The sequence below is a fragment of the Balaenoptera physalus genome (assembly GCF_965194825.1).
Source record: "Balaenoptera physalus genome assembly, chromosome: 7".
NCBI lineage: Eukaryota > Metazoa > Chordata > Mammalia > Artiodactyla > Balaenopteridae > Balaenoptera > Balaenoptera physalus.
In genome coordinates this window covers 93842677-93867920 of record NC_138886.1, presented here as the reverse complement: position 1 = coordinate 93867920, position 25244 = coordinate 93842677, and the positions used below count along the sequence as shown (strand labels likewise).

Genomic DNA, 25244 nt, shown 5'->3' with positions numbered 1-25244 from the left:
TTCTCAGATTTTTAAATAGAATGAAATTGGATCTTATGATGCATTTTCTATAAAAATCTGGAGTTCCTTTTAGGTTAACAGATTTGTATCTTTTATAAACTAATTTTAAGTTCTATAATCTTATATAATGCTTATATGTAGTCTTATGTATAATATACATATAGTCAGGTTTACGAAAGAGAAGGCCATTTCCATACCTGGTATAATTCAACAAATTCTGTGAATTTTTAATTTCCACTTGCTGCGGAATTAAAATGTTTCACCTTCTATTTGACATGAGTGCTGTACACCAGCACAGTTTGGAAGTTTTGTACAGAAAGAGAAAAAAACACCCTCTTCAGAAAAATTTTTAAAGAAATGTTTAGTTGTACCTTGTGAAAATAATACCAAATAGGTATTTTATCTTTTTTTTTTTTTTTTTTTGCAAATATGGACATTTTTTTATCATCTTTTTTGGAGTATAATTGCTTTGTAATGGTGTGTTAGCTTCTGCTTTATAACAAAGTGAATAAGCTATACGTATACATATATCCCCATATCCCCCATATCTCTTCCCTCTTGCGTCTCCCTCCCTCCCACCCTCCCTATCCTACTCCTCCAGGTGGTCACAAAGCACTGAGCTGATCTCCCTGTGCTATGCGGCTGCTTCCCACCAGCTATCGGTTTTACATTTGGTAGTGTATATATGTCCGCGCCACTCTCTCACATTGTCCCAGCTTACCCTTCCCCCTCCCCGTATCCTCAAGTCCATTCTCTAGTAGGTCTGCGTCTTTTTTCCCATCTTGCCCCTAGGTTCTTCATGACCATTCTTTTTTTTTTTTTTTTTTTTTTAGATTCCATATAAATGTGTTAGCATACGGTATTTGTTTTTCTTTTTCTGACTTACTTCACTCTGTATGACAGACTCTAGGTCCATCCACCTCACTACAAATACCTCAATTTCGTTTCTTTTTTAGGCTGAATAATATTCCATTGTATATATGTGCCACATCTTCTTTATCCATTCATCTGTCGATGGACACTTAGGTTGCTTCCATGTCCTGGCTATTGTAAATAGAGCTGCAATGAACATTGTGATACATGACTCTTTTTGAATTATGGTTTTCTCAGGGTATATGTCCAGTAGTGGGATTGCTGGGTCATATGGTAGATCTGTTTTTAGTTTTTTAAGGAACCTCCATACTATTCTCCATAGTGGCTGTATCAATTTACATTGCAAGAGTGTTCCCTTTTCTCCACACCCTTTCCAGCATTTATTGTTTGTAGATTTTTTTATGATGGCCATTCTGACTGGTGTGAGATGATATCGCATTGTAGTTTTGATTTGCATTTCTCTAATGATTAATGATGTTGAGCATTCTTTCATGTGTTTGTTGGCCATCTGTATATCTTCTTTGGAGAAATGTCTGTTTAGGTCTTCTGCCGATTTTTGGATTGGGTTGCTTGTTTTTTTGATATTGAGCTGCATGAGCTGCTTGTAAATTGTGGAGATTAATCCTTTGTCAGTTGCTTCATTTGCAAATACTTTCCCCCATTCTGAGGGTTGTCTTTTCGTCTTGCTTATGGTTTCCTTTGCTGTGCAAAAGCTTTTATGTTTCATTAAGTCCCACTTGTTTATTTTTGTTTTATTTCCATTTCTCTAGGAGGTGGGTCAAAAAGGATCTTGCTGTGATTTATGCCATAGAGTGTTCTGCCTATGTTTTCCTCTAAGAGTTTGATTGTGTCTGGCCTTACATTTAGGTCTTTAATCCATTTTTAGTTTATTTTTGTGTATGGTGTTAGGGAGTGTTCTAATTTCATTCTTTTCTATTTAAAAATCTGAGAAATTGACAAATATTTTAATCACTTACAGGAAAATGTTTCAGTTATTTATCAGCACCACTTATTGAAGAGACTGTCTTTTCTCCATTGTATATTCTTGCCACCTTTATCAAAAATAAGATGACCGTATGTGCTTGGGTTTATCTCTAGGCTTTCTATCCTGTTCCATTGATCTATATTTCTGTTTTTGTGCCAGTACCATACTGTCTTGATTACTGTAGCTTTGTAGTATAGTCTGAAGTCAGGGAGCCTGATTCCTCCACCTCCGTTTTTCTTTCTCAAGATTGCTTTGGCTATTTGGGGTGTTTTGTGTTTCCATACAAATTGTGAAATTTTTTGTTCTACATCTGTGAAAAATGCCAGTGGTAGTTTGATAGGGATTGCATTGAATCTGTAGACTGCTTTGGGTAGTATAGTCATTTTCACAATGTTGATTCTTCCAATCCAAGAACATAGTATATCTCTCCATCTATTTGTATCATCTTTAATTTCTTTCAACAGTGTCTTATAGTTTTCTGCATATAGGTCTTTTGTCTCCCTAGGTAGGTTTATTGCTAGGTATTTTATTCTTTTTGTTGCAGTGGTAAATGAGAGTGTTTCCTTAATTTCTCTTTCAGATTTTTCCTCATTAGTGTATAGGAATGAAAGAGATTTCTGTGCATTAATTTTGTATTGTGCTACTTTACCAAATTCATTGAATAGCTCTAGTAGTTTTCTGGGAGCATCTTTAGGATTCTCTATGTATAGTATCATGTTACCTGCAAACAGGGACAGCTTTACTTATTCTTTTCTGATTCGGATTCGTTTTATTTCTTTTTCTTCTCTGATTGCTGTGGCTGTAACTTCCAAAGCTATGTTGAATAATAGTGGTGAGAGTGGGCACCCTTGTCTTGTTCCTGATCTTAGAGGGAATGGTTTCAGTTTTTCATCATTGAGAAAGATGTTGGCTGTGGGTTTGTCATATATGACCTTTATTATGTTGAGGTAGGTTCCCTCTATGCCTACTTTCTGGAGGGTTTTTATCATAAATGGGTGTTGAATTTTGTTGAAAGCTTTTTCTGCATCTATTGAGATGATTATATGGTTTTTATCCTTCAATTTGTTAGTATGGTGTATCACATTGTTTGATTTGCGTATATTGAAGAATCCTTTCATTCCTGGGATTAACCCCACTTAATCGTGGTTTATGATCCTTTTAATGTGCTGTTGGATTCTGTTTGCTAGTATTTTGTTGAGGATTTTTGCATCTATGTTCATCAGGGATATTGGCCTGTAGTTTTCTTTCTTTGTGACATCTTTGTCTGGTTTTGGTATCAGGGTGATGGTGGCCTCGTAGAATGAGTTTGGGAGTGTTCCTCCCTCTGCTATATTTTGGAAGAGTTTTAGAAGGATAGGTGTTAGCTCTTCTCTAAATGTTTGATGGAATTCCCCTGTGAAGCCATCTGGTCCTGGGCTTTTGTTTGTTGGAAGATTTTTAATCACAGTGTCAATTTCAATACTTGTGTTTGGTCTGTTTATATTTTCTATTTCTTCCTGGTTCAGCCTTGGAATGTTGTACTTTAATAAGAGTTTATCCATTTCTTCCAGGTTGTCCATTTTATTGGCATAGAGTTGCTTGCAGTAATCTCTCATGATCCTTTGTATTTCTGCATTGTCAGTTGTTACTTCTCCTTTTTCATTTCTAATTCTGTTGGTTTGAGTCTTCTCCCTTTTTTTCTTGATGAGTCTGGCTAATGGTTTATCAATTTTGTTTATCTTCTCAAAGAGCCAGCTTTTAGTTTTATTGATCTTTGCTATTGTTTCCTTCCTTTCTTTTTCATTTATTTCTGATCTGATCTTTATGATTTCTTTCCTTCTGCTAACTTTGGGGTTTTTTTTGTTTTTCTTTCTGTAATTGCTTTAGGTGTAAGGTTATGTTTTTTATTTGAGGTGTTTCTTGTTTCTTGAGGTAGCATTGTATTGCTATAAACTTCCCTCTAGGACTGCTTTTGCTGCATCCCATAGGTTTTTGGTGATCGTGTTTTCATTGTCATTTGTTTCTAGGTATTTTTTGATTTCTTCCTTGATTTCTTCCGTGATCTCTTGGTTATTAAGTAGTGTATTGTTTAGCTTCCATGTGTTTGTATTTCTTACAGATTTTTTCCTGTAATTGATATCTAGTCTCATAGCGTTGTGGTCGGAAAAGATACTTGATATGATTTCAATTTTCTCTAAATTTACCGAGGCTTGATTTGTGACCCAAGATATGATCTATCCTGGAGAATGTTCCATGAGCACTTGAGAAGAAAGTGTATTCTGTTGTGTTTGGATGGAATGTCCTATAAATATCAATTAAGTCCATCTTGTTTAGTGTATCATTTAAAGCTTGTGTTTCCTTATTTATTTTCATTTTGGATGGTCTGACCGTTGGTGAAAGAGGGGTGTTAAAGTCCCCTACTATGATTGTGTTACTGTTGATTTCCCCTTTTATGGCTGTTAGCATTTGCCTTATGTATTGAGGTGCTCCTATGTTAGGTGCATAAATATTTACAATTTTTATATCTTCTTCTTCGATTGATTCCTTGATCATTATGTAGTGTCCTTCTTTGTTTCTTGTAATAGTCTTTGTTTTCATGTCCAAATAGTTATTTTATCTTTATATATGTATCTAATGAGATACCTGAGAATGCACTGCTTTATTCAATAGTAATCTAATTTTTTATTTACTTGTGAAATATGTGCGTGCACGCATGCGTGTGCATGCGCACACACACACACACACACACACACACACACACACACTTCCTAAAATGATTGGGTTTTCTACTCTTGTAACAACAGTGGCCTGTATTTTTGAATAAACATGAACAATTAAACATAATGATTGTTTTATGGAAACTTTTTGGTCAGAGACCCAAGTTTTCAGTGAACTGTTGCTATTAATAATTAAATAATTTTTAGGTAAACATTACATTAAACAGCAATGCTATATTATAATAGTGTACCTCAGTAGATTAAACCTGAAAATATTTACCAGGAATTAATTGTTTTAAAACTTTAGGTGTCATTTGGATCCAAATTCTAAAATATAAAATTTTCCTTTTTCCCCTATTTATTTTGTGTATATTCTTGGAACTCTACAAAGAAGTTACTGTCTTGTTTTTTTTCCCCTCCGGCAAAATGAGAAAAGCGGTATTTTATGGAGGGATCATTAACAGGTACTTTTGCTTTGAATGGATTGATTGTACTTGCTGCCTTTAGCTATGAACATCTTTTTGACAACTGTCCCCTGTTGAATATCTTGGAGAAAAGAAGGAAGAGAGGAAAGGAGGAAGTCAAGGAAGAAGGAGAGGGTGGGAGGAGGAGAGATGGATGGACAAAAGGAAAGTATTTCCAAATTGCAAGACAGCATATGAATGGAGTTTTATCCTAGTTAGACAAGCTTTTTGAAACTCCCAGTTGATTATTTAAAGCACCAAATACACATTTCTTTGCAATGATGTGTATTCTCTTTTCTCATTCTACCACAAAGCAGTGAATCTTTAGCTTTGGAATATGTTGGTTATTTTATTTTAATTTTTTTCCAATGAAAATGCCCAAATTACCAAACATAGTGTAAAAATTTCTTGTGTAACTTAAATCTTGTCCTAAAATTTTAACAATTGTTATAGTATTTATGGATCAAATATTATAGTATAGGTGTTATTTTTTTGTTAAATTTTGTAAGTTTTTAAAGTTACATGGACTTGTAGAAGAAGCACTCCTGTAAATATAAAGGAACATCTAACCCTTTCATGTTCATCACAGGTTTTTAAAAAATTTGTGCAGCAGTTTTTAACTCTTCTACAATCATATAATACAGAAAGAAATACATAATTTTGTCTCCAATTTTTAGTGAAGAAAATTGAAGAATAAAAAAAATCTCTAAAGTTTCAAAATAAATTATTCATTCAAAAAATATTCATTAGGGGGCTTCCCTGGTGGCGCAGTGGTTGAGAATCTGCCTGCCAATGCAGGGGACACGGGTTCGAGCCCTGGTCTGGGAGGATCCCACATGCCGCGGAGCAACAAAGCCTGTGAGCCACAACTACTGAGCCTGCGCGTCTGGAGCCTGTGCTCCGCAACAAGAGAGGCCACGATAGTGAGAGGCTTCTGCGCCGCGATGAAGAGTGGCCCCCGTTTGCCGCAACTAGAGAAAGCCCTCTCATGGAAACGAAGACCCAAAACAGCCAAAAATAAATTAAACAAAAAAAAAAATTTATTAGGTCCTTGCTCCATGAAGCAACTTATATAGCAGCAACATTTGTAGAAGGAAATTATGTGATTTTGGCAATTACAGTAATTTGGTAATTCACATGAACAGTGTATGAACAGAAAAATATAAAATTGCACACTTTTTTATTGAGTAAATTTGACTTGTAACATTGCATATGTTTAAGGTATACAGTATGTTACTTTGATACATTTATATATTGTTAATGTGATTGCTGAAGTAATATCACATTATATAATTATAATACACATGATCACGTTATATAGTTATAGTACAGTATTATTGTCTATTTATTACACTGTTCATGAGATCTTCATGGCTCATTTACCAATTCTTACAAGTTTGTACCCTTAAAGACCATCCCTCTTGTCCCTGTCCCTGGTAACCACCGTTTTATTCTGTTTTTCACAGGTTTAACTTTTAGATTTCACATGTAAGTGACATCATACAGTACTTGTCTTTCTCTATCTGACTTACTCTCTTAGCATAATGTTGTAGCAAATGGGAGGATCTCTTCCTTTCTCATGGCTGAATAACATTCCACGGTGTATGTATACCACATATTTTTTTACCCATTCATCCACTGATGGTCTTTTGGGTTGTTTCCGTATCTTGGCTATTGTGTGTAATGCTGTGATAAACATGGGAGTGCGTATATCTTGTCAGAATCCTATTTTCATTTTCTTTGGTTGTATACCCAGAAGTGGAATACCTGGAGTATATGATAGATCTACTTTTAATTTTTTGAGGAGCTTCCATCTTGCTTTCTATAGTTGTTAGACTAATTTACATTCCCACATCCTCACCAGCATCTGTTGGTCCTTGTCTTCTTGATGATAGCCATTCTCACAGGTGTGAGGTAATGTTTCACTGTGATTTTGATTTGCAGTCCACTTAGGATTAGTGATGTTGAGCATCTTTTCATGTGTCTCTTGGCCATTTTGATGTCCTTTTTGGAGAAATGACTATTTACTTCTTCTTCCCATCTTTTAACCAGATTGTTTGTTTTCTGTTATTGAGTTGACTGAGTTCCTTATATATTTTGGATATTAATCACTTATTCGATAAATGGTTTGCAAAATTTTTCTCCCATTCTGTAGGGTGTCTTTTCATTTTGTTAATTAATTTATTCTTTTGATGTGCAGAAGCTCTTGAGTTTGATGTAGTCCCATGTTTTGATTATTTTCTTTTATTGTTTGTTATTTTGGCATCATGCCCACCAAATGATTGCCAAGACCAATACCAATAAACTTCTCCCCTAACATTTTCTTTTAGGATTCTTATGGCATCAGGTCTTATGTTTAAGTCTTTGACCCATTTTGAGTTAATTATTGTGAGTGGTGTGAGATAGGGGTCTACTTTCAGTGTTCTGCATATGTTTCTCCAATTTTTCCAGCACCATTTGTTGAAGAGGCTATCCTTTCTCCACCGGGTATTCTTGGCTTCCTTGTTGAATACTAGTTGACCGTATATGCCAGGGTTTAAGTCTGGGCTCTCTATTCTGTTCCGCTGGTCAATTTGTCTTTTTTCCCCCCAAGTACAATACTGTTTTTCTACTATGGTTTTGTGGTATAGCTTGAAATCCAGAAGTGTGGTATCTCTGGCTTTGCTCTTTTCTCTCAAGATTGCTTTGGCTGTTTGAGGTCTTTTGTGGTTCCACACACATTTTAGGATTGTTTCTTCTATTTCTGTGAAGAATGCCTTTGGTATTTTGGTGAGGACTATGTTCAATTTGTTGATGGCTTTAGAACTATTGATATTTTAACAATATTAACTCTTTGGATCCATGAACATTTGTTTGTGTCTTCAATTTCTTTGATTTTGTTTGTGTCTTCCCATTTGTTGGTGTCCTTGATTTCTTTCAGCAGTTTTGCAGTTCTAATTGTACCGATCTTCCACTTCCTTGGTTAAATTTATTCCTAAGTATTTTATTGTTTTTGATGCTATTGTGAAAGGGATGGTTTTCTTTATTTCTTTCTCAGATGCTTTATCATTAGTGTAGAGGAATGAAATTGAGTTCTGTACGTTGACTTTGTATCCTGACAATTTACTGAAATTGTTGATTAATTTCAATAGTTTTTTGGCTGATTCTTTGGGATTTTCTATATATTCAATCATATCATCAGCAAATAATGACAGTTTTACTTTTTCATTTCTGATTTGGATATATTTTATTTCTTTGTCTTGCATAATTGCTCTAGCTAGGACTTCCAGTACTATATTGAATAAGAATAGTGAGACTGGGCATCCTTGCCTTGTTCCTGGTCTCAGAGGAAACACTTTCCATTTCTCTCCATCAGGTATAATGTTACCCTTGTGTTTGTTATACATGGCCTTTATGTTGAAGTATGTTCCTTCTATACCCAGTCTGTTAAGGGTTTTTATTATGAAAGGATGTTGTTTTATGTCAAATGCTTTTTCTTTCTATATTGAAAAGATCATGTGATTTTTATTTTTTCTTTTATTGATGTGATGTGTTGGATTTATTGATTTGCATATGTTGACCCATCCTTTCATCCTAGGAGTAAATTCCGCTTGGTCATCATATATAATTCTATTAATGTGTTTTTGAATTTGGTTTGTTAATATTTTGTTGAGAATTTTTGCACCTATGTTCATCAGGGATATTGGTCTATAGTTTGCTTTTCTTGTGGTATCCTTATCTGGCTTTGGTATCAAGGTAATGCTGGCCTCATAGAACAAGTTTGGAAGTGTTTTCTCCCCCTCAATATTTTGAAAGAGTTTGAGGAGGATTGGTATTACTTCTTTAAATGTTTGATAGAATTATCCAGGGGAGTTTTCTGGTCCTGGAGTTTTCTGTGTTGGGAATTTTTAAGTTACTGATACAGTGTCTTTACTCTTATTGGTCTGTTCCTACTTTCTATTTCTTCCTGATTCAGTCATGGTAGGTTGTGTGTTTCTCGAAATGTATCCATTTCTTTTAGGTTGTATAATCCATTGGCATATAATTGTTCATAGTAGTCTCTTATGATTCTATGTATTTCTGTAGTATCAGTTGTAATGTCTTCTCTTTTCATCTCTAATTTTATTTATTTGACTCTTCTTTTTTTTCCTGAGTCTAACTAAAGGTTTGTCAATGTTGTTTATCTTTTTGAAGAAACATTTTGTAGTTTCCTTGATCCTTTCAATTGTTTTTCTGGTTTCTATTTCATTTATTTGCATTCTGATACTTACTATTTCCTTAGTTCTGCTAACTTTGGGCTTAATTTTTTCTTCTTTTTCTAGTTCCTTGAGGTATAAAGTTAGGTTGTTTACTTGAGATTTTTCTAACATCTTAATGTATTTATTGCTATAAACTTTCCACCCAGATCTGCTTTTGCTGCATGCCATGATATTTGATAGGTTGTGTTTTCATTTTCATTTGTTTTGAGATATTTTTTATTTCCTTTTTGATTTCTTCTTTGACACAATGGTTGTTTAGACGTGGGTTTACTTTCCACATGTTTGTAGATCTTCTCATCTTCCTCTTGTTGTGGACTTCTAGTTTCATACCAATTGTGGTCACAGAAGATAGCTGATATGATTTCAGTCTTCTTAAGTTTGCTAAGATTTGTTTTGTGACCTATCATATGATCCAGCCTGAATGTTCTATGTGCACTTGAGAAGAATGTGTATTCTGCTACTGTTGGATGGAATATTCTATATGTGTCTATTAAATCCATTTGTTCTAAGGTGTGGTTCAAGTCCAACGTTTCTTTGTTGATTTTCTGTCAAGACAATCTATCCATGGCTGATAGTGGGGTATTGAAATTCCTGCAATTACTGCATTGTTGTCTATTTGTTCCTTAATATCTATGATTACATACTTGTATATTTCAGTGATCAGGTTTTGGGAACGTACATATTTATTATTGTTATATCTTCTTGATGTAGTGACCCCTTTACTGACCTTCTTTGTCTCTTCTTACCTTTTTTGGCTTGAAGTGTGTTTTGTCTGATACAAGGATGGCTATACCCACCTTCTTTTCATTTCTATTTGCTTGGAATATCATCTTCCATCCTTTCACTTTGAGCCTATGTGCCTTTAGAGCTGAAATGAGTCTTCTGTAGAGAGCATAGAGTTGGACTTTGTTTTTTCAGCCATCCACCCACTATGTGCCTTTTGATCGGTGAGTTCAATCTGCTTACATTTAGGGGTGATTATTGATATGTAAGAATTTACTATTGCCATTTTATCTTTTGCCTTCTGCTTATTTTGTCTCTCTGTTGTTCCTTTTTTCTTCTCTTTCTGTCTGCCCTTATAAGTTGGTGGTTTTCCATGGTGATTTGCTCACTCTCCCCTTTTTTATGTTTATGTTTCTGCTCTAGATTTTTGCTTGTGGTTACCATGAAGTTTACATGAAACATCCTACAGGTAAAATAGCCCCTTTCCTGCTGATGCCAGTTTATCTTCATTCACCTATAAAGGTTTCATCTGCTTACTCTTCCCCTTTTATATTGTTAATGTTAGAAATGATCTCTATGCTGTGATTTCATTACCAAGTTGTAGTATCTATAGCTATTTTTAATGCTCTTTTCCTTTAACCATTATATTATAGTTAAGAATTTAATATACTGTTCTAGAAAAGATTTACAGTATTCTAATTATGAGTATTTATCATCTTAATCAGAGTTTTGTGTACTTTTGTCTTTTTGTTTCAGCTTGAAAAGCTCCTTTCAACATTTCTCATAAGGCAGGTCTAGTGGTGGTAAACTCCCTCAGCTTTAGTTGTCTGGGAAAGGCTTTAATTCTCCTTTATATCTGAAGGATAACTGCCACATATTCTTAGATGGAAATTTTTATCTTTCAATATTTTGAATATGTCATTCCACTATCTATCTCCTGACCTTCAAAGTTTCTGCTGAGAAATCTACTGTAGCCTAATGGGGGTACCTCTGTAGGTTGCCGTCTTTTTTTTTTTTTCCCCCCCTGGCTGCCTTTAAAATTGCTTCTTTATAATTGAATTTTGACAGCTTCATTAAAATGTGTTTTGGAGGTCTTTCTGTGATGAGATAACAAGATATTCTGTTAGCTTCGTGGATCTGTATATTCATCCCTTCCCCAGATTTGGGAATTTCTCAGCTATTATTTCTTTAAATAAACTCTGTCCCCTTCCCACTCTCTTCTCCTTCTGGGATGCCCATTATTCTTACGTTTCCCTTTCCAGTAGAATCAGATATTTCTCATAGGCTTCACTTTTTAAAAATCTTAGCTCTCTCTTTTCTTCCACCTGAATTATTTCTATATTTCTATCCTTGAGCTTGCTAATTCCTCTTCTACCTGATTTGCTCTATTTCCAGTGCATTGTAATGCATTCTTTATCTCATTTATTGAGTTCTTCAGCTCCAGAAATCTGTCTGATTGTTTTTTAGGATTTTAATCTCTTTGGTAAAGTATTCCTTCTACTTGTTATTTTCATTCCTAATATTATTGCATTGCCTTTATGAGTTTTCTATTGAATTTCTTCGCAACAGGTATTTAAAACTCTTTATCAGTTAGATCACAATATTCCATACCTTTGGGTTTGGCTACTGGAAAATTGTCTTGCTTCTTTTTGCGATACCGTATTACCATGATTCCCTAAATAAAAAATGGAACACCATTTTTATTTAGGTAAGACTTTGTTTACTTTGATCCTAAGAAAGCAACAGGTTGGTAGTTAGGAGCCTTCCTTTCCAGAAGGTGGCGCTATGGCACAAGTTTTTGGTTTCTCTTACCAGCGTTAACTAGCGGCTTCTAAGATTGGGAACCCACACAGTTAAAACAAAACAAAACAAAAACAACAACAAAAACAACGAGTGGTGGCAGAATGTGGGCACAGGGGGGAGGTGTGTGTACTTAGCACTTGGGGCTTTGTGGGTGTCCATGGCCTGGTAGAGGTATCCTCAAGTTGGGATGGGGGTGGTGTCCCAGGGGTCCTTGGGTGGTCAGTCCCCTTGCCTCCAGGGGCAGACAGCAGGAGACATTTTACTTCAGTTCTCTTTGTCTGTCTACTTACCTTTCCTTTCCCTCTGCCCATTCACTGCAGTCTCTCCTCAGAGAGAGCAACTGGTCCCGCCAGGTGTAACACACGTGGCTGGGCAGACTTCCAGTCACTGCCTTCATCCTCCAGCTCCTCTGCCAGAAAGGTGGTGCTGGCTCGCTGCCAGAACAGCAGCCGCCTTCTGTGCTGTCACAGCCTCCTGCCACCAGCTCTGCAGTCACTTACCTCAATCCCTGCTACCTACTCCATGGTCCAATCCACCCACTTTGGATGCACAGGTGGATGGATCTCTTGGATGTCGTTGTATGCTGTGGATAGGTGCTTTTTTTTTTCTTTCTGGTTATGGACGTCCTAATAGTTGTAAATCAAAGGAGAGAGAGAAAAAAGGAACGATTCACACTATCATGATACTGACGTCACCCCAAAACTGCATATTTCATTGCTCTGTGACTATTTCAACAATTTGAGTAAGTTGTGTGGAATATTAGACTTTACCCCTTAAATGGATATTTCAGATTTATGTACAAGCAAGGAAGTTTTCCAGTTAATGAGCTATGGATAGTGAAAGTCTTTTTAAACTAAATATTTAAAGTAATATCAATACTAATATGAGTCAACAGCTGAGTTTCCCAAGTGCATCTTTCTGGGCACTAGCGTGATAGGGCTTCAGATTTTTGAAAGTATGTCTTTTACACTGCCCAACTCTCCAATTCTGGTTTAATAACCACAGAACATAATACAGATACCAGGGCTACTCAAATGAAAACTGCAATTTAGTGCACACTCCTGGTGGCCACGTTGAGGGTCTCTCCTGGCACAGTTGAGGTTTTCATCCACTGCAGAGATCTCTCAGCTCCTGTCCCAAGTGTTGTACATTTCCTTCTCTGAAGAACAGAATGTGTCTGCCTTAAGTACATAAATAAATCCTCTCACTAAATCAGAATTTCAGGGGCAGGGATGGGGAATTGCCCCTTGGGTATCAGTGTCTGAAAAACTGCTGTGTCTATTTCTCCCCTGAATTTCATTGCACAAAATTATACAATCTTGATAAATCTAGAGATGTTACTTCTAACACAGACATGTTCTCATCTTTCCATTTGTGAATTATTTTTGAAAAATATCTGAGTGTGTTGGATTGCTGAATTTTCCTGACATGCCCTGTTTAAGCAGGAATGAGAATGCCTTCTGAAATGAATACTTCATTGGCAGTCCCTTCCTATTAGTGAGAACCCCTCTTCTCTATCTATATTTTCCTGGGTCCCACTATCACATACCTACCCCACACCCATCCTGGAAATTAAGACCGCATGATTTTTCTGTTAGGATGAACTTGGCTGTTTCAATGTTTTAAGCTCAATATATGTCAGGGTTGAAATATAACTTAGATATGGAGATTTAAGAAAGTTGCTCTCGGACTTGTGATCAATTCAATTCAGCAAACATTTATCAAATGCTTACCATGTGCCAGGCACTGTGATAGAAGCTGAAGAAATAAAGATAAATAGTGGTTCTTTAAAAAAAAAAAAGTGCTGTTCCTGTATGAGAAGCAGTATGATTCATTAAACTGGCACAAGTTATAATTTTAGAAACACTCCCACCACTGGGAATCTGTTCCTTTTGTCGAATATAATTTTTCAGCAGTCATGAGTGAATAATAATTGGGATAATTAAAAGTGACCTTTAAAACAGATCTAAATCCTTGTCTGCTTAGGGTGCTGAAGCAGGACAATCCATGAAAAACTACAGCCATTCTCCCTCCAGATATTTGATTGCTCTGAAGGCTGGTAGAGTCACACACCCTTGCACAATTTTAAAACCATGAAGGGATAGAACTAAGTTTTATAAATGGGCTCCAGGATGTATAACTGGGGAAAAAAAAACCCTGAAAGTTTCTCTTCTTTCTCAGTAAGTTATTTAAATCATAGCACTTATTTTTAAGTGAATACTCAGGGTAGTTGATAAAGAGAAAGCCCCCCTGCCCTTTTTTAAAAATAAACTTTATTTTTTGAGCAGTTTTAGGTTTATGTAAAATTGAGCAGAAAGTACAGAGATTTCCCATATACCCCCTTCCCTCACACATGCTTAGCCTCTGCCATTACCAGCATCCTTCTCCAGAGTGGTGTTGATACTTTTTTTATTTTACAATTGGTGAATCAGTGCTGACACATGATAGTCACCCCAAGTCCATAGTTGATGTTTCACTCTCGGTGTTGTACATTCTGTGGGTTTGGACAAATGTATAATGACATGTATCCAGCATTATATTATTGTACAGAATAGTTTCACTGCTCTTAAAATCCCTTGTGTTCCTCTTATTCATTCCTCTCTCCCATCTAAACATTGGCAACCACTGATCGTTTTACTGGCTTCACACTTCTGTTTTTTCCAGAATATCATATAGCGAGAATCGTATGGTATGTAGCCTTTAAAGACTGGCTTCTTTCACTTAGTAATATGCATTTGGGTTTCTTCTGTGTCTTTTCATGGCTTGATGGATCATTTCTTTTTATGACTAATGTTCCACTATATGGATGTACCACAGTTTGTTTATCCATTCCCTACTAAAGGTGTCTTGGTTGCTTCCAAGTGTTGGCGTTTAATGACTAAAGCCGCTATAAACATTTTTGTGCCTGTTTTTGTGTAGACATAAGTTTTCATCCCCTTTGGGTAAATACCAAGGAACAGATTTTGGATTGCACGTAGGAATATGTTTAGTTTTGTAAGAACCGGCCAAACAGTCTTCCAAAAAGGCTGCACCATTTTGCATTCCCACCACCAATGAGAGTTCCTGTTGCTCTACATCCTTGCCAGCATTTGGTGTCATTAGTGTTCCAGATTTTGACCATTTTCATAGGAGTGTAGTGGTATCTCATTGTTGTTTTAATGTGCATTTCTCTGAAGACATATGATGTGGAGCATCTTTTCATATGCTTCTTTCTCATCTGTATATCTTCTTCGGTGAAGTGTCTGTTAAAGTCAGCTTAGGACCATTTTGTAATTGGAGTTGTTTGTTTTCTTATTGGTAAGTTTGAGTTCTTTGCATATTTTGGATAAAACTCATTTGTTCGATGTGTATTTTGCAAATATTTTCTCCCATCCTATGGCTTGTGTTTTCATTCTCTTGACTGTCTTTTGCAGGGCAGAAATTTTTAATTTTAATAAAGTCCATCTTATCAGTTCTTTTCTTCATGGATCGTGGCTTTGTATCTACAAAGTCTTTGCAGAACACAAGTTCATCTAGATTTTCTCCTATGTTATCTTCAAGGAGTTTTATAGTTTTGTGCTTTACAGTTAGATCTGTGAACCATTTTGAATTAATTTTTGTGAAGGGTAAAAAGTCTGTGTGTAGATTCATGTTTTTGCTTATGGAAGTCCATTTGTTCCATTACCACTTATTGAAAAGACTATCTTTGCTCTATTGTATTGCCTTCGCTACTTTGTCAAAGGTCAATTGATTATATTTGTGTAGGTCTACTTCAGGGCTCTCTGTTCTGTTTCACTGATCTATTTGCCAGTTCTTTTGCCAATACACTGTCTTAATTACTGTACCTTTATGGTAAGTCTTGAAATCAGGTAGTGTCATTCCTACCACTCTGTTCTTCTTCAATATTGTTTTGGCCATTCTGGGTCTTTTGCTTCACCACATAAACTTTAGAATCAGTTTGTTGATATCCACAAAATAACTTGCTTGAATTTTGATTGAGATTGCCTTGAATCTATAGATCAATTGGGAAAAACTGAAATCTTGACAATCAATATTGAGTATTGTCCATGAACATGGAGTATCTCTCCATTTATTTAGTTCTTCCTCGATTAATTGCTCAGAGTTTTGTAGTTTTCCTCATATAGATCTCATGCATATTTTGTTAGATTTATACCTAAGTATTTTATATTTTTTAGGTGTTAATGTAAATAGCATAGTGTTTCAGATTCCTAATTCCACTTGATCATTGCTGGTATATAGAAAAACAATTGACTTTTGTATTTTAACCTTGTATCCTGTGACCTTGCTATAACCACTTATTAGTTCCAGGAGTTTTTGCATAGATGATCTTGTCATCCATAACAAAGACATTTCTTTCCTAATCTGTATCCCTTCTATTTCCTTTTCTTGTCTAATTGCATTAACTAAGACTTCTAGTAGGATGTGGAAAAGGAGTGCTGAGAGGGAAAATCTTTGCCTAGTCTTGATCTTAGTGGGGAAAGTTTCCAGTTTCTCACCATTAAGTGTGGTGTTAGCTGTAAGTTTTCAGTAGATATTCTTTATCAATTTGTGAAAGTTCAACTCTATTCCTAGTTTACCAAGAGTTTTTACCATGGATGGGTGTTGGATTTTGTCAGATGCTTTTCTTCATCTATCGATAGCACCATGTGATTTTTCTTTGTTAGCTTGTGGATGTGATGGATTACATAAACTGATTTTTGAATGTTGAACCAGCGCTGAATACCTGGGACAAATTCCACTTGTTTCAGTATGTAATTCTTCTATTTTTTAAAAATCTGTTGAAATTTTTATTTTATTTTACTTTATTATTTTGTTTTTGGCCACACCGTGTGGCTTGTGAGATCCTAGTTCCCTCACCAGGGATTGAACCCGGGCCCCCTGCGGTGGAAGCATGGAGTCCTAACCACTGGACTGCCAGGGAATTCCCTGTAATTCTTCTTATACATTGTTGGATTTGATGGCTAATATTTTGTTGAGGATTTTGCATCTGTGTTCGTGAGAAATATTGGTCTGTAGGTTTCATTTCTTGTAATATCTGTGATTGGTTTTGGTATTATGGTACTATTAGCCTCATAGAATAAGTTAAAAAGTATTCCTCTGTTTCTATCTTCTAAAAGGGATTATGGAGACATGGCATGATTTCTTCCTTAAATGTTTGGCAGAATTCACCAGGGAAGCCCTCTGGACTTTGTGCTTTCTGTTTTGGAAGGTTATTATTATATTATTAAAATAATTATTTGAATTATTGTTTTAAATTTTTTAATAGATATTTGTCTTTCTCCGTCTGACTTATTTCACTTAGTATGATAATCTCCAGGTCCATCTATGTTGCTGCAAATGGCATTATTTCATTCTTTTTAATGGCTGAGTAATATCCCACTGTATATATGTAGCACATCTTCTTTATCCATTCATCTGTCCTCAACAAAATACTAGCAATCCAAATCCAACAATACATTAAAAGGATCATACACTATGATCAAGTGGGATTTATCCTAGGGATGCAAGGATTTTTTAGTATCTGCAAATCAATGGCTGTGATACACCACCACAAGTTAAAGAATAAAAACCATATGATCATCTCAATAGATGCAGAAAAAGCTTTTGACAAAATTTAACACCTATTTATGATTAAAGACTCTCCAGAAAGGGTCCTAGAGGGAACATATTTCAAAATAATATAGACCATATACAACTAACCTACAGCTAACATCATACTCAACAGTGAAAATCTAAAAGCATATTCTCTAAGATCAGGAGCAAGACAAGGATGTCCACTCTCACCACTTTTATTCAACATAGTTCTGGAAGTCCTAGCTGTGGCAAACAGAGAAGAAAAAGAAAAGGAATCTAAATTGGAAAAGAAAGAAGTAAAACTGTCACTGTTTGCAGATGATATGATATTAGACATAGAAAATCCTAAAGGTGCTACCAGATAACTACTAGAGCTCATCAATGAATTCAGTAAAGTGACATTTTCTTTGCTGAGGAATTTTTAGTCTACTTTAGAACATAATGCATATTGAAAAGATGCCATTTATATACAGTTGTGTATAAACTGGATTTGAAAGTTCTGAAGAAACTAAGAGCATGCATCACCAAGGAGCTGTAGTAATCCAAAGAGGTTTGTCTGGGACTGTTTTTTATTTATGGAGGGGGTAGATTTAAGTAGTTTTAGGAGGAGGTCAAGGGTCTGGAAAACACTCAGATAGTGTCACTTAGATTGAGAGGATTAAGGCAATTATGTTTTCCCCAGCTATGGGAAGTTCCAAATTTCTAAGATTTTACCTGGAGAAAAGAATATATATATAATTTTTAAAAACAGAAGCTGAAATATTGTTTAATAATTTCAGTATAAAGCTGTTCTGTTGGCAGGACAAACAATAGGCTATTGATTAAAATGATGTTACAATAGGTACAACTACTGAGACAATGTTTGCTCATTTAATACATAAGAACTTATTATAGAAGCATGCACACAAGGCTGTTCTGAGCACTCTGATCTGAATCATACATAAATCATGAACAATTACGGTGTGTCTGTATTTTCTATAAGACACGTTACAACGGATCATCAGTTTCCCTTTAGAGTTGCTAAGCTTTTCTGAGAACATTTGAGCTTCTGAGTACATTTGAACTTTTGAAGGAATAAGTGCATTTCAAAACTGAGATTATTTCATAGAATAATTTCTTCTTAATATGAGTGTTATTATGAAGAGAAATAAACTTGCTTTAGCCTATTGAACTGTAATATTATCTGTCTATTTTCATTTGTTAATTCTTACAAGATTATTACTTGTACTCACCTCATTTTCCCCCTAAGTGGTAAATAGTTGTACTTTTCAGTTGTTTTGCCATCTCGTTTGTTAAAAACAATTATTTATGAATAATTGTTGTAGCTTTGAAGCATTTCAGGATTCATCTTTTTTTTTTTGGATAGAAATAGTATGTATCAGACTATTGATAAGAATAATATTCAGTGGAAATCAAATATTTTTTAATGATTCCAGAAAAAGAAAATTAAATTGTGTCTTAACAATTTTGGCTCCAGGAATCGTAGTATAAAATATAGACATTTCAAATTGAAAACAATGGTTAAGGAGATTTTTGGGTGGCATCTGAGACTTCACCTTACTTGAATGTAATTTAGTTAAAAACACAGTGAATGTACTGAAAACACTGTCCAAACACAGAGCCGCTCTTTTCCAAGTACCTTATTGGACATGGTCACGTTTTTTGATCACGTGCATTCTCAAATTTGACTGTGTGGAAGTGAATTGGAACAACCAATTAGGGTTGTAAAGAAAATGATCACTTTTAAAATTGTTTCTCAAAGGCAAAGATGACTCCATAAGAGCGAGTACATCTTACTCTTTTTTTTTTTTTTTTTTTTAAAGACTAAGATTCATATGCCTTCTTTTGAGGAAAGAATAAAAAATGAGAATATGGCTTGGAACGTTGCATGCTGCCTTCTATATCTCTTTATAGGGAAAACGTCCTTATAGAATATTTGGAAGAAGCTTATGTGATGACTTGTCTTACCATACTGAAAATAATAAAAGCAAACACTATTAATCCTCATAGAAACCCTATGAATTGTGTGATTCCCCTTTGTCCAGTTGTGTGATTCAGTTGTGTGACATCCTCATTGTACAGATGAGGTAACTGAGGCTTAGGGAGGGCCAGTGACTTCCCAAGAGTAGGCAGCTTGGTAAATGTCATGCCCACACCCTGTCTGGCTCCAGAATCTACACTTGGTCCTCACTGTTTCTAACCCAGAAAGGAGAGACCCCAATACGGTGAGATGAGAAAGATGTGAGCAGAGGGGACTGAGTGGGGAGCGTCTGGGGAGACTCAGAAAGGAAGCCGTGCTGGGGGGGGATGGGGGAGGCTGGGAAAGGAGCAGGCTTCCCAAGCTAAACAGTTGATGGAGATAATCTTCACTTACCCTCAACCAGCTCTGTGACTTTGAGCAGGTTACTTAGATCCCTGGGACCCCTTTACCTAAAGGGGGAATGATGCAGGCCTGGTCTGCTCAACAGGCAGAGAAATTGTCCCCTGAGAAATTGTCACGTTCACATTCGAGTTAGCACAGCTGACTGTGGATTGTGGATGATCCCAATCTTCTGGAATCTTCTGAATGGCTAATAATGCCCCAGTAATGTCTCAACAGCTTTGTACTTGCAGTGCACACACTCACAGCGGGAGCTTCTTTGCTCTTCCTTGTGCCAAGGACCCTTCGGGCACTTTGCTGAAGCCTGACCCCTTCTCACAGCAATGCTTGTAAGTGCATAAAATGTATACATATGGTTACAAAGTAAATAGTTATATTGAAATGCTGATATCAATGTACTAGAAATTGTAACATAGTGTCTTCTTAGTTATTAGGGCATTCAAAAACAAGATCTAGTGGTGACTTTAATAAATACTGTTATTTTGAAGTAAAGGGGACCATAAACAATATTTCTAGATGTCTGTGACAACGATTGCTATTAAAATATCTGTAACTTATGTTGGTAACATATGCACGGGCACTGGTGAATATAGTCTGGTTTGTCTACATTTGTGACTGAAGAATATGCTAAATTTTAGCTATAGGTTAGTGAAAATAAAGATGTAATTTTTTTCTATTCATCTCAACAGACCCCCTATATCATGTTTGTACCACACGTTAAGAATCCCTGAGCTGTGTGGTTCACTGCTTCAAGTTCTGTGAAAAACCCTCCTGAGCTTTGACTGAACTTCTAATGAATCTTTAGATCAAGCTAGGGAAAACCAGTACCTTAAAAGTAGTCTTCCTATTTGCAATCATTGTAGTCTGAATTTATGTAGTTTTTCTTTAATGTCTTTCAATACAATTTTTATAATAATCTCCATAAATGTCCTGCAAATTCTGTAAGATTCATTCTTAGATACTTTATATGTTTTGTTAGTATTTGCTATTCTATTTAATTTCTAACTATGGATAAGTTTAGAAATACTATCAGCTTTTGTATAATGAATTGTTAAGCTAGCCAATGACTTTCAGAATTTCTACCTCCATAATCATATCATCTGGAAACGATAACGGTTGCTCTTTTTAATCCAATTTTGTGCTTTTAATTTTTAAATTTTCTCTTACGTACTGATAGGACTTTCAGTGCAATGTTCAATAGAAACAGTGGTGTCTGTGAAAGTGTTCTTTCTGATTTTCAAGGAAATACTTTTAATATTTTCCCATTTAGGAGTGACGTGCTGGAACCAATTTTTAGCAGCTAGCAAGAGCCAATCATTAACTTTTCATGAATTTTGCATGAAAATACAATCATTATTAAAAATTAAATTACATAAACATAATTAATTAAATCATATTAAGACAAAAGTAATACATTCTGAAAACTCACCACTTCCTACTTTATGTCATCTTGCTGTTATCAGTGCTCTTGAGGTTATTTACATACCTTTTGTCTGCGTGGTGAAAATACTATATAATGATTCTTTTTCCAACTTCCTGGTCAGTGACATCACGTTGATAGCTTTGAATTGGCCATGGTACGAGTATTTACACCATGGAAAGTGGCAAATGCTACCAATCAGGGTTTTTAATTTTCCTTAAGAGCCTGTTGTTCAACGTTTACTAACACACCTCTGATCAAGACTGATGTTTGCCACAGGCTCTAGCATTTTCCTAGCCTGTTAACTAAAAAGAAAGGAAATTAAGGAAGAAGAGAAGGGATGGTGGCAGGGAAATAGGAAGGAAAGGAAAGTAAAAGGGAAGGAAGAAGAGAGGAAGAGAGGACAGGAAAGCTTTAATCAGTGTATTAACCCGCACGTGGTGTTTCCCCCCAGATAGCTGTGACGCTCCTCTGGCGTCTGCCCTGCCCCGGGCTTCCCTCAGCAGCTCCTCAGAGCGGTCCAGCAGCCACGGCCCTGGCTTCGCAAGCCTTAATCGCAGAGACGGTGAGTCTGCAGCTGTCTTCTTGTCAATCCACGCTGATTCTTTCCCAGAGAGAATTATTTTCATTTTTAGTTCATATTCCTTCTTATAGGTCAAAACTTAATTATATTGAGTTTAATGAAACTGAAGAAAGCAGCAGGTTCATCATATCTGCTAGTATTCCTCTGCTAGCTTTCTTCTTGCTTATGATCCATTTTTTGGTTTGTTTTGCTATCTTCCTTCCTTATTGATTGCCAGCAAATGATCATCAATAAGATTTATGAGAAGTCTAGATTTTTTCCAGGGTTATCATCCCTTTTTAGTTTTAGGACCGGCGACAGAAGGGTGACTAGTCAAGTGTGCTGGTCATGAATAACTACAACAACACAAGAAGGAGCCAGTGCTGCAGCCACTGGGGAAGCCTGATGTTTGCAAGATGTGAAGCTGCTAAAGGATGTCATGGGAAAATGACTCCATTCCCAGGACTTGGCCTGGGAGGAGACCAGGTGAAGGCTGCTACTGAAAATAAAGATTCCCTTCCTATTAGTGGGAAGGGAGTTAATGACTTACTTTTTGGAAAGGTCCATTTTTGCTACTTGAATGTTGTCGAGTGAATTACCTCTTCTATTGCACAAATACTAATTCAGTGGATTAAATAAGTGAATACATACACTTCAAATTCAAATGCTTTGCTACTTTTTTTGATTAACTTTTATTGGAGTATGGTTGCTTGACGATGTTGTGTTAGCCTCCACTGCACAACAAAATGAATCAGCCATACCCGTACAGATAGCCCCTCCCTTTTGGACTTCCCTCCCACTTAGGTCACCACAGTGCATTAGGTAGAGCTCCCTGTGCTATACAGTATGTTCCCATCAGTTGTCTATTTTATACATAGTATCAATAATGTATATATGTCAATCCCAGTCTCCTAATTCCTCCCACCCCACCCCTTTCCCCCTTGGTATCCATACATTTGTTCTCTACGTCTGTGTCTCTATTTCTGCTTTTGTTTTGCTACTGTTTTAAGGGATAGATTTTTTAAATGAAAGATGAATTCAGAAAGTAAAAGTGAAAATTAACTGTGTCCCATGTAAACGCACTGCTGTAAATTCTGGAGATACTACTAAGGAATTGAGTGTTTTCCTCCCTTTCTTTGACATTTCTAAGATCAGAGTTAAAGTCTAGCTTGAACTTTACTGTGTCCTTAAGGATCAAATTTGGGAACCTAGTAAGTGATCAAATCGATTGGCAGGGAAGAGTAAGAACACAGGTGAAGAAATTCAATGAGCTCAGGATGGGAAGGCATGTCCATTAATTGTCCACCTTCATGGTCTTTTCCCAGGAAAAAGCATTTTGTGGCCAGATATTTACTCCTCAAAGCATCATTCATAATCATTTTTAGCACCCCAGTAAAAATATATTCTCATTGAAACCAGATTTCAATGAGATCAGTTATCAAATTACCCATTTTCGGTCTGGTGGTTATTCTAATATCAGCTTAACATCTAAACTTTCCAGTGGTTTCCCTAAAATTGTAAAAACTAAATAAGCCATATTTAATTAGTTTAAAGAGGCCCGAGGGGCTTGTGTGTTGTGTTTCTAATTTGCATGTGTAGAGTATCTTTATGATTCAGGCCTCCAGTGCTATCAATATGGTGGCACTGGGAAGTTTATAAACATTAGAAGGGAAAATCCTGAAGCTTAAGATGAACTTATTTCCATTATATTTAATTAAAAAAATAATAACTCAGAATATTATAAGCCATCATTATAAAATGGTAAGTACAAAGCTTATTTTTTATATTTAAACTACTCTCTTTGCAAATTTAAATTAATTATTTTAAGAGTGGCAATCAACTGATGAGGGTTTTTTATTCATGGTTGTTGCTACTCTGATTGCATATAGTGTACATTTCACTAAATATCCCTAGATATTACCACCTGATTTCAGACCCATTTCTAAAGCATGCTTTAGACAGCACAATTTATCAATATTCCTTCTGAAGGATTATCTATATGTGTTTTCTGTTAAAAGCCAGCATCCCAGAGTCTTTATTGACATTTCCTTTGCCTTGGTAAATGCTGGAGAACATATTAGTTCACTTTAGTTTAGATGATTATGATGTAAAATGTGGATAGTATGAAATGTGGATGAATATAATGAGGGCGATGATTCTTCATATATAGTAGTTTTAGCTTTTTGGAATATTTTGTGTATGAGCTAGTGAGGAAAATCATGTTAGACTCCCTGATTGTATGGTTAAAATTTCCTTGGTCTGTGTTGTGGTATTTGGAAGTTTTAAAGAAGGTGGTCTGTCTTACACCCCTAGTTTCTTATTTTGCCCATAAGTCATTGTGCTTCTAGAATGTTCATTAAGAATTAGAAATGTCTCAAATATCACAGCTTCCACCGAGAACTTTATACATAGCAGCTGATCAATTCATCTACCTGATACATAAAGGTAGTAAGAGAATAATCTATACATAATTTTTGATTGTATGTGTGTGCATATATATAAATTTGACCCACTGTCTAACCCCCCGAAGCCAAATAATTCAAACTTTAAGGCATTTTATGATTTTAAAGTACTTCACTGATTCAACACATAACAAATGTTAATTAATTGACTAGAACTTATTGCACATTTCATGTTTTCTCTTTTACATATTTTTTACTTATGCAGTTTATGTATTTATTTTGTTTTCTATTAATTTATGAAAAGTAGTAAAATATTTCTTAGAAAAGACTTTGCAATAAATAGAAGAAAGAAGTCTATGAAGGATATTAAGAGGAATGAGCAGAGAAGTTAGGAGGGATCCAGGCGTTTCTAGGGACAGGTGGGCCAAAGCAGAGAGATGCAGACCTTGCATCTTTGAAAACCATGATTCCTGAGCATGTTACCACCTGTTTGCCAGTGTTTTCTGTGAGCTCCCTAATGGAAGTGTTGGTTATTGTAGAGATAGTAATGGGCTAGTATCATCACTCAACATTGGACTAAGTGCTCCTGGAGTTTACTTTTGAAATTTCTAGTCTGGTTTCTCTAGCATTCCCATTTTGAAGTCTGGGATTGGGTTCCAGATAATACATTTAACAAAGTATCCCCTCTGAGGTCATACACCTTACCTTTTTATACAGAGAAACACAAATTACTGGAAATGCCTGAATGTATAATTTTTCAGAACTCATGGATTTTTTTTAAGGGGTAAACCACAGACACGTACATGTATTCATATACCTATTCAAGAAAATTGATGCCATTAGATAAAAATGTAAAGTTCTTGAAGCTTTACATCTTTACAGTCAAATTGGGTTTGACTATTCATATTAGCTGAATTTGTTTCCATCAATATTAAATTGATATTTCCTAGAATTACAAGTGACCTAATATTTCTCATATAAAATCAAGATTGCTGAAATCTGTGTATTCTAAATAAGAACATGCTATAATATTGACTTCATTTTTTTCTTCTCAAAAATCTCCTAAAGGAACTTTATGCAGTTTATCCAAGTTTATTCAAAACAAAAGTTAAAAAACCAAAACC

The 25244-nt window shown here is 35.6% G+C and overlaps 1 protein-coding gene across 6 annotated transcripts in view; it reads left to right on the top strand.

Moving 5' to 3' along the window:
* Positions 1-25244, top strand: part of LOC309664476 (contactin-associated protein-like 2) — a 115540-nt gene that overhangs the window by 68523 nt on the left and 21773 nt on the right. Inside the window, exons 3-4 of one of the 6 annotated variants that reach the window (XM_082469993.1) lie at positions 21611-21721; positions 22022-22383. The exons of the other annotated variants lie outside the window; for them this stretch is intronic. Of the exons in view, the coding sequence (XP_082326119.1) occupies positions 21611-21721; positions 22022-22047 (137 nt within the window). The 3' untranslated portion in view covers positions 22048-22383. Of the gene's footprint in view, positions 1-21610; positions 21722-22021; positions 22384-25244 lie in introns of those variants that run through there. 6 annotated transcript variants of the gene reach the window in all.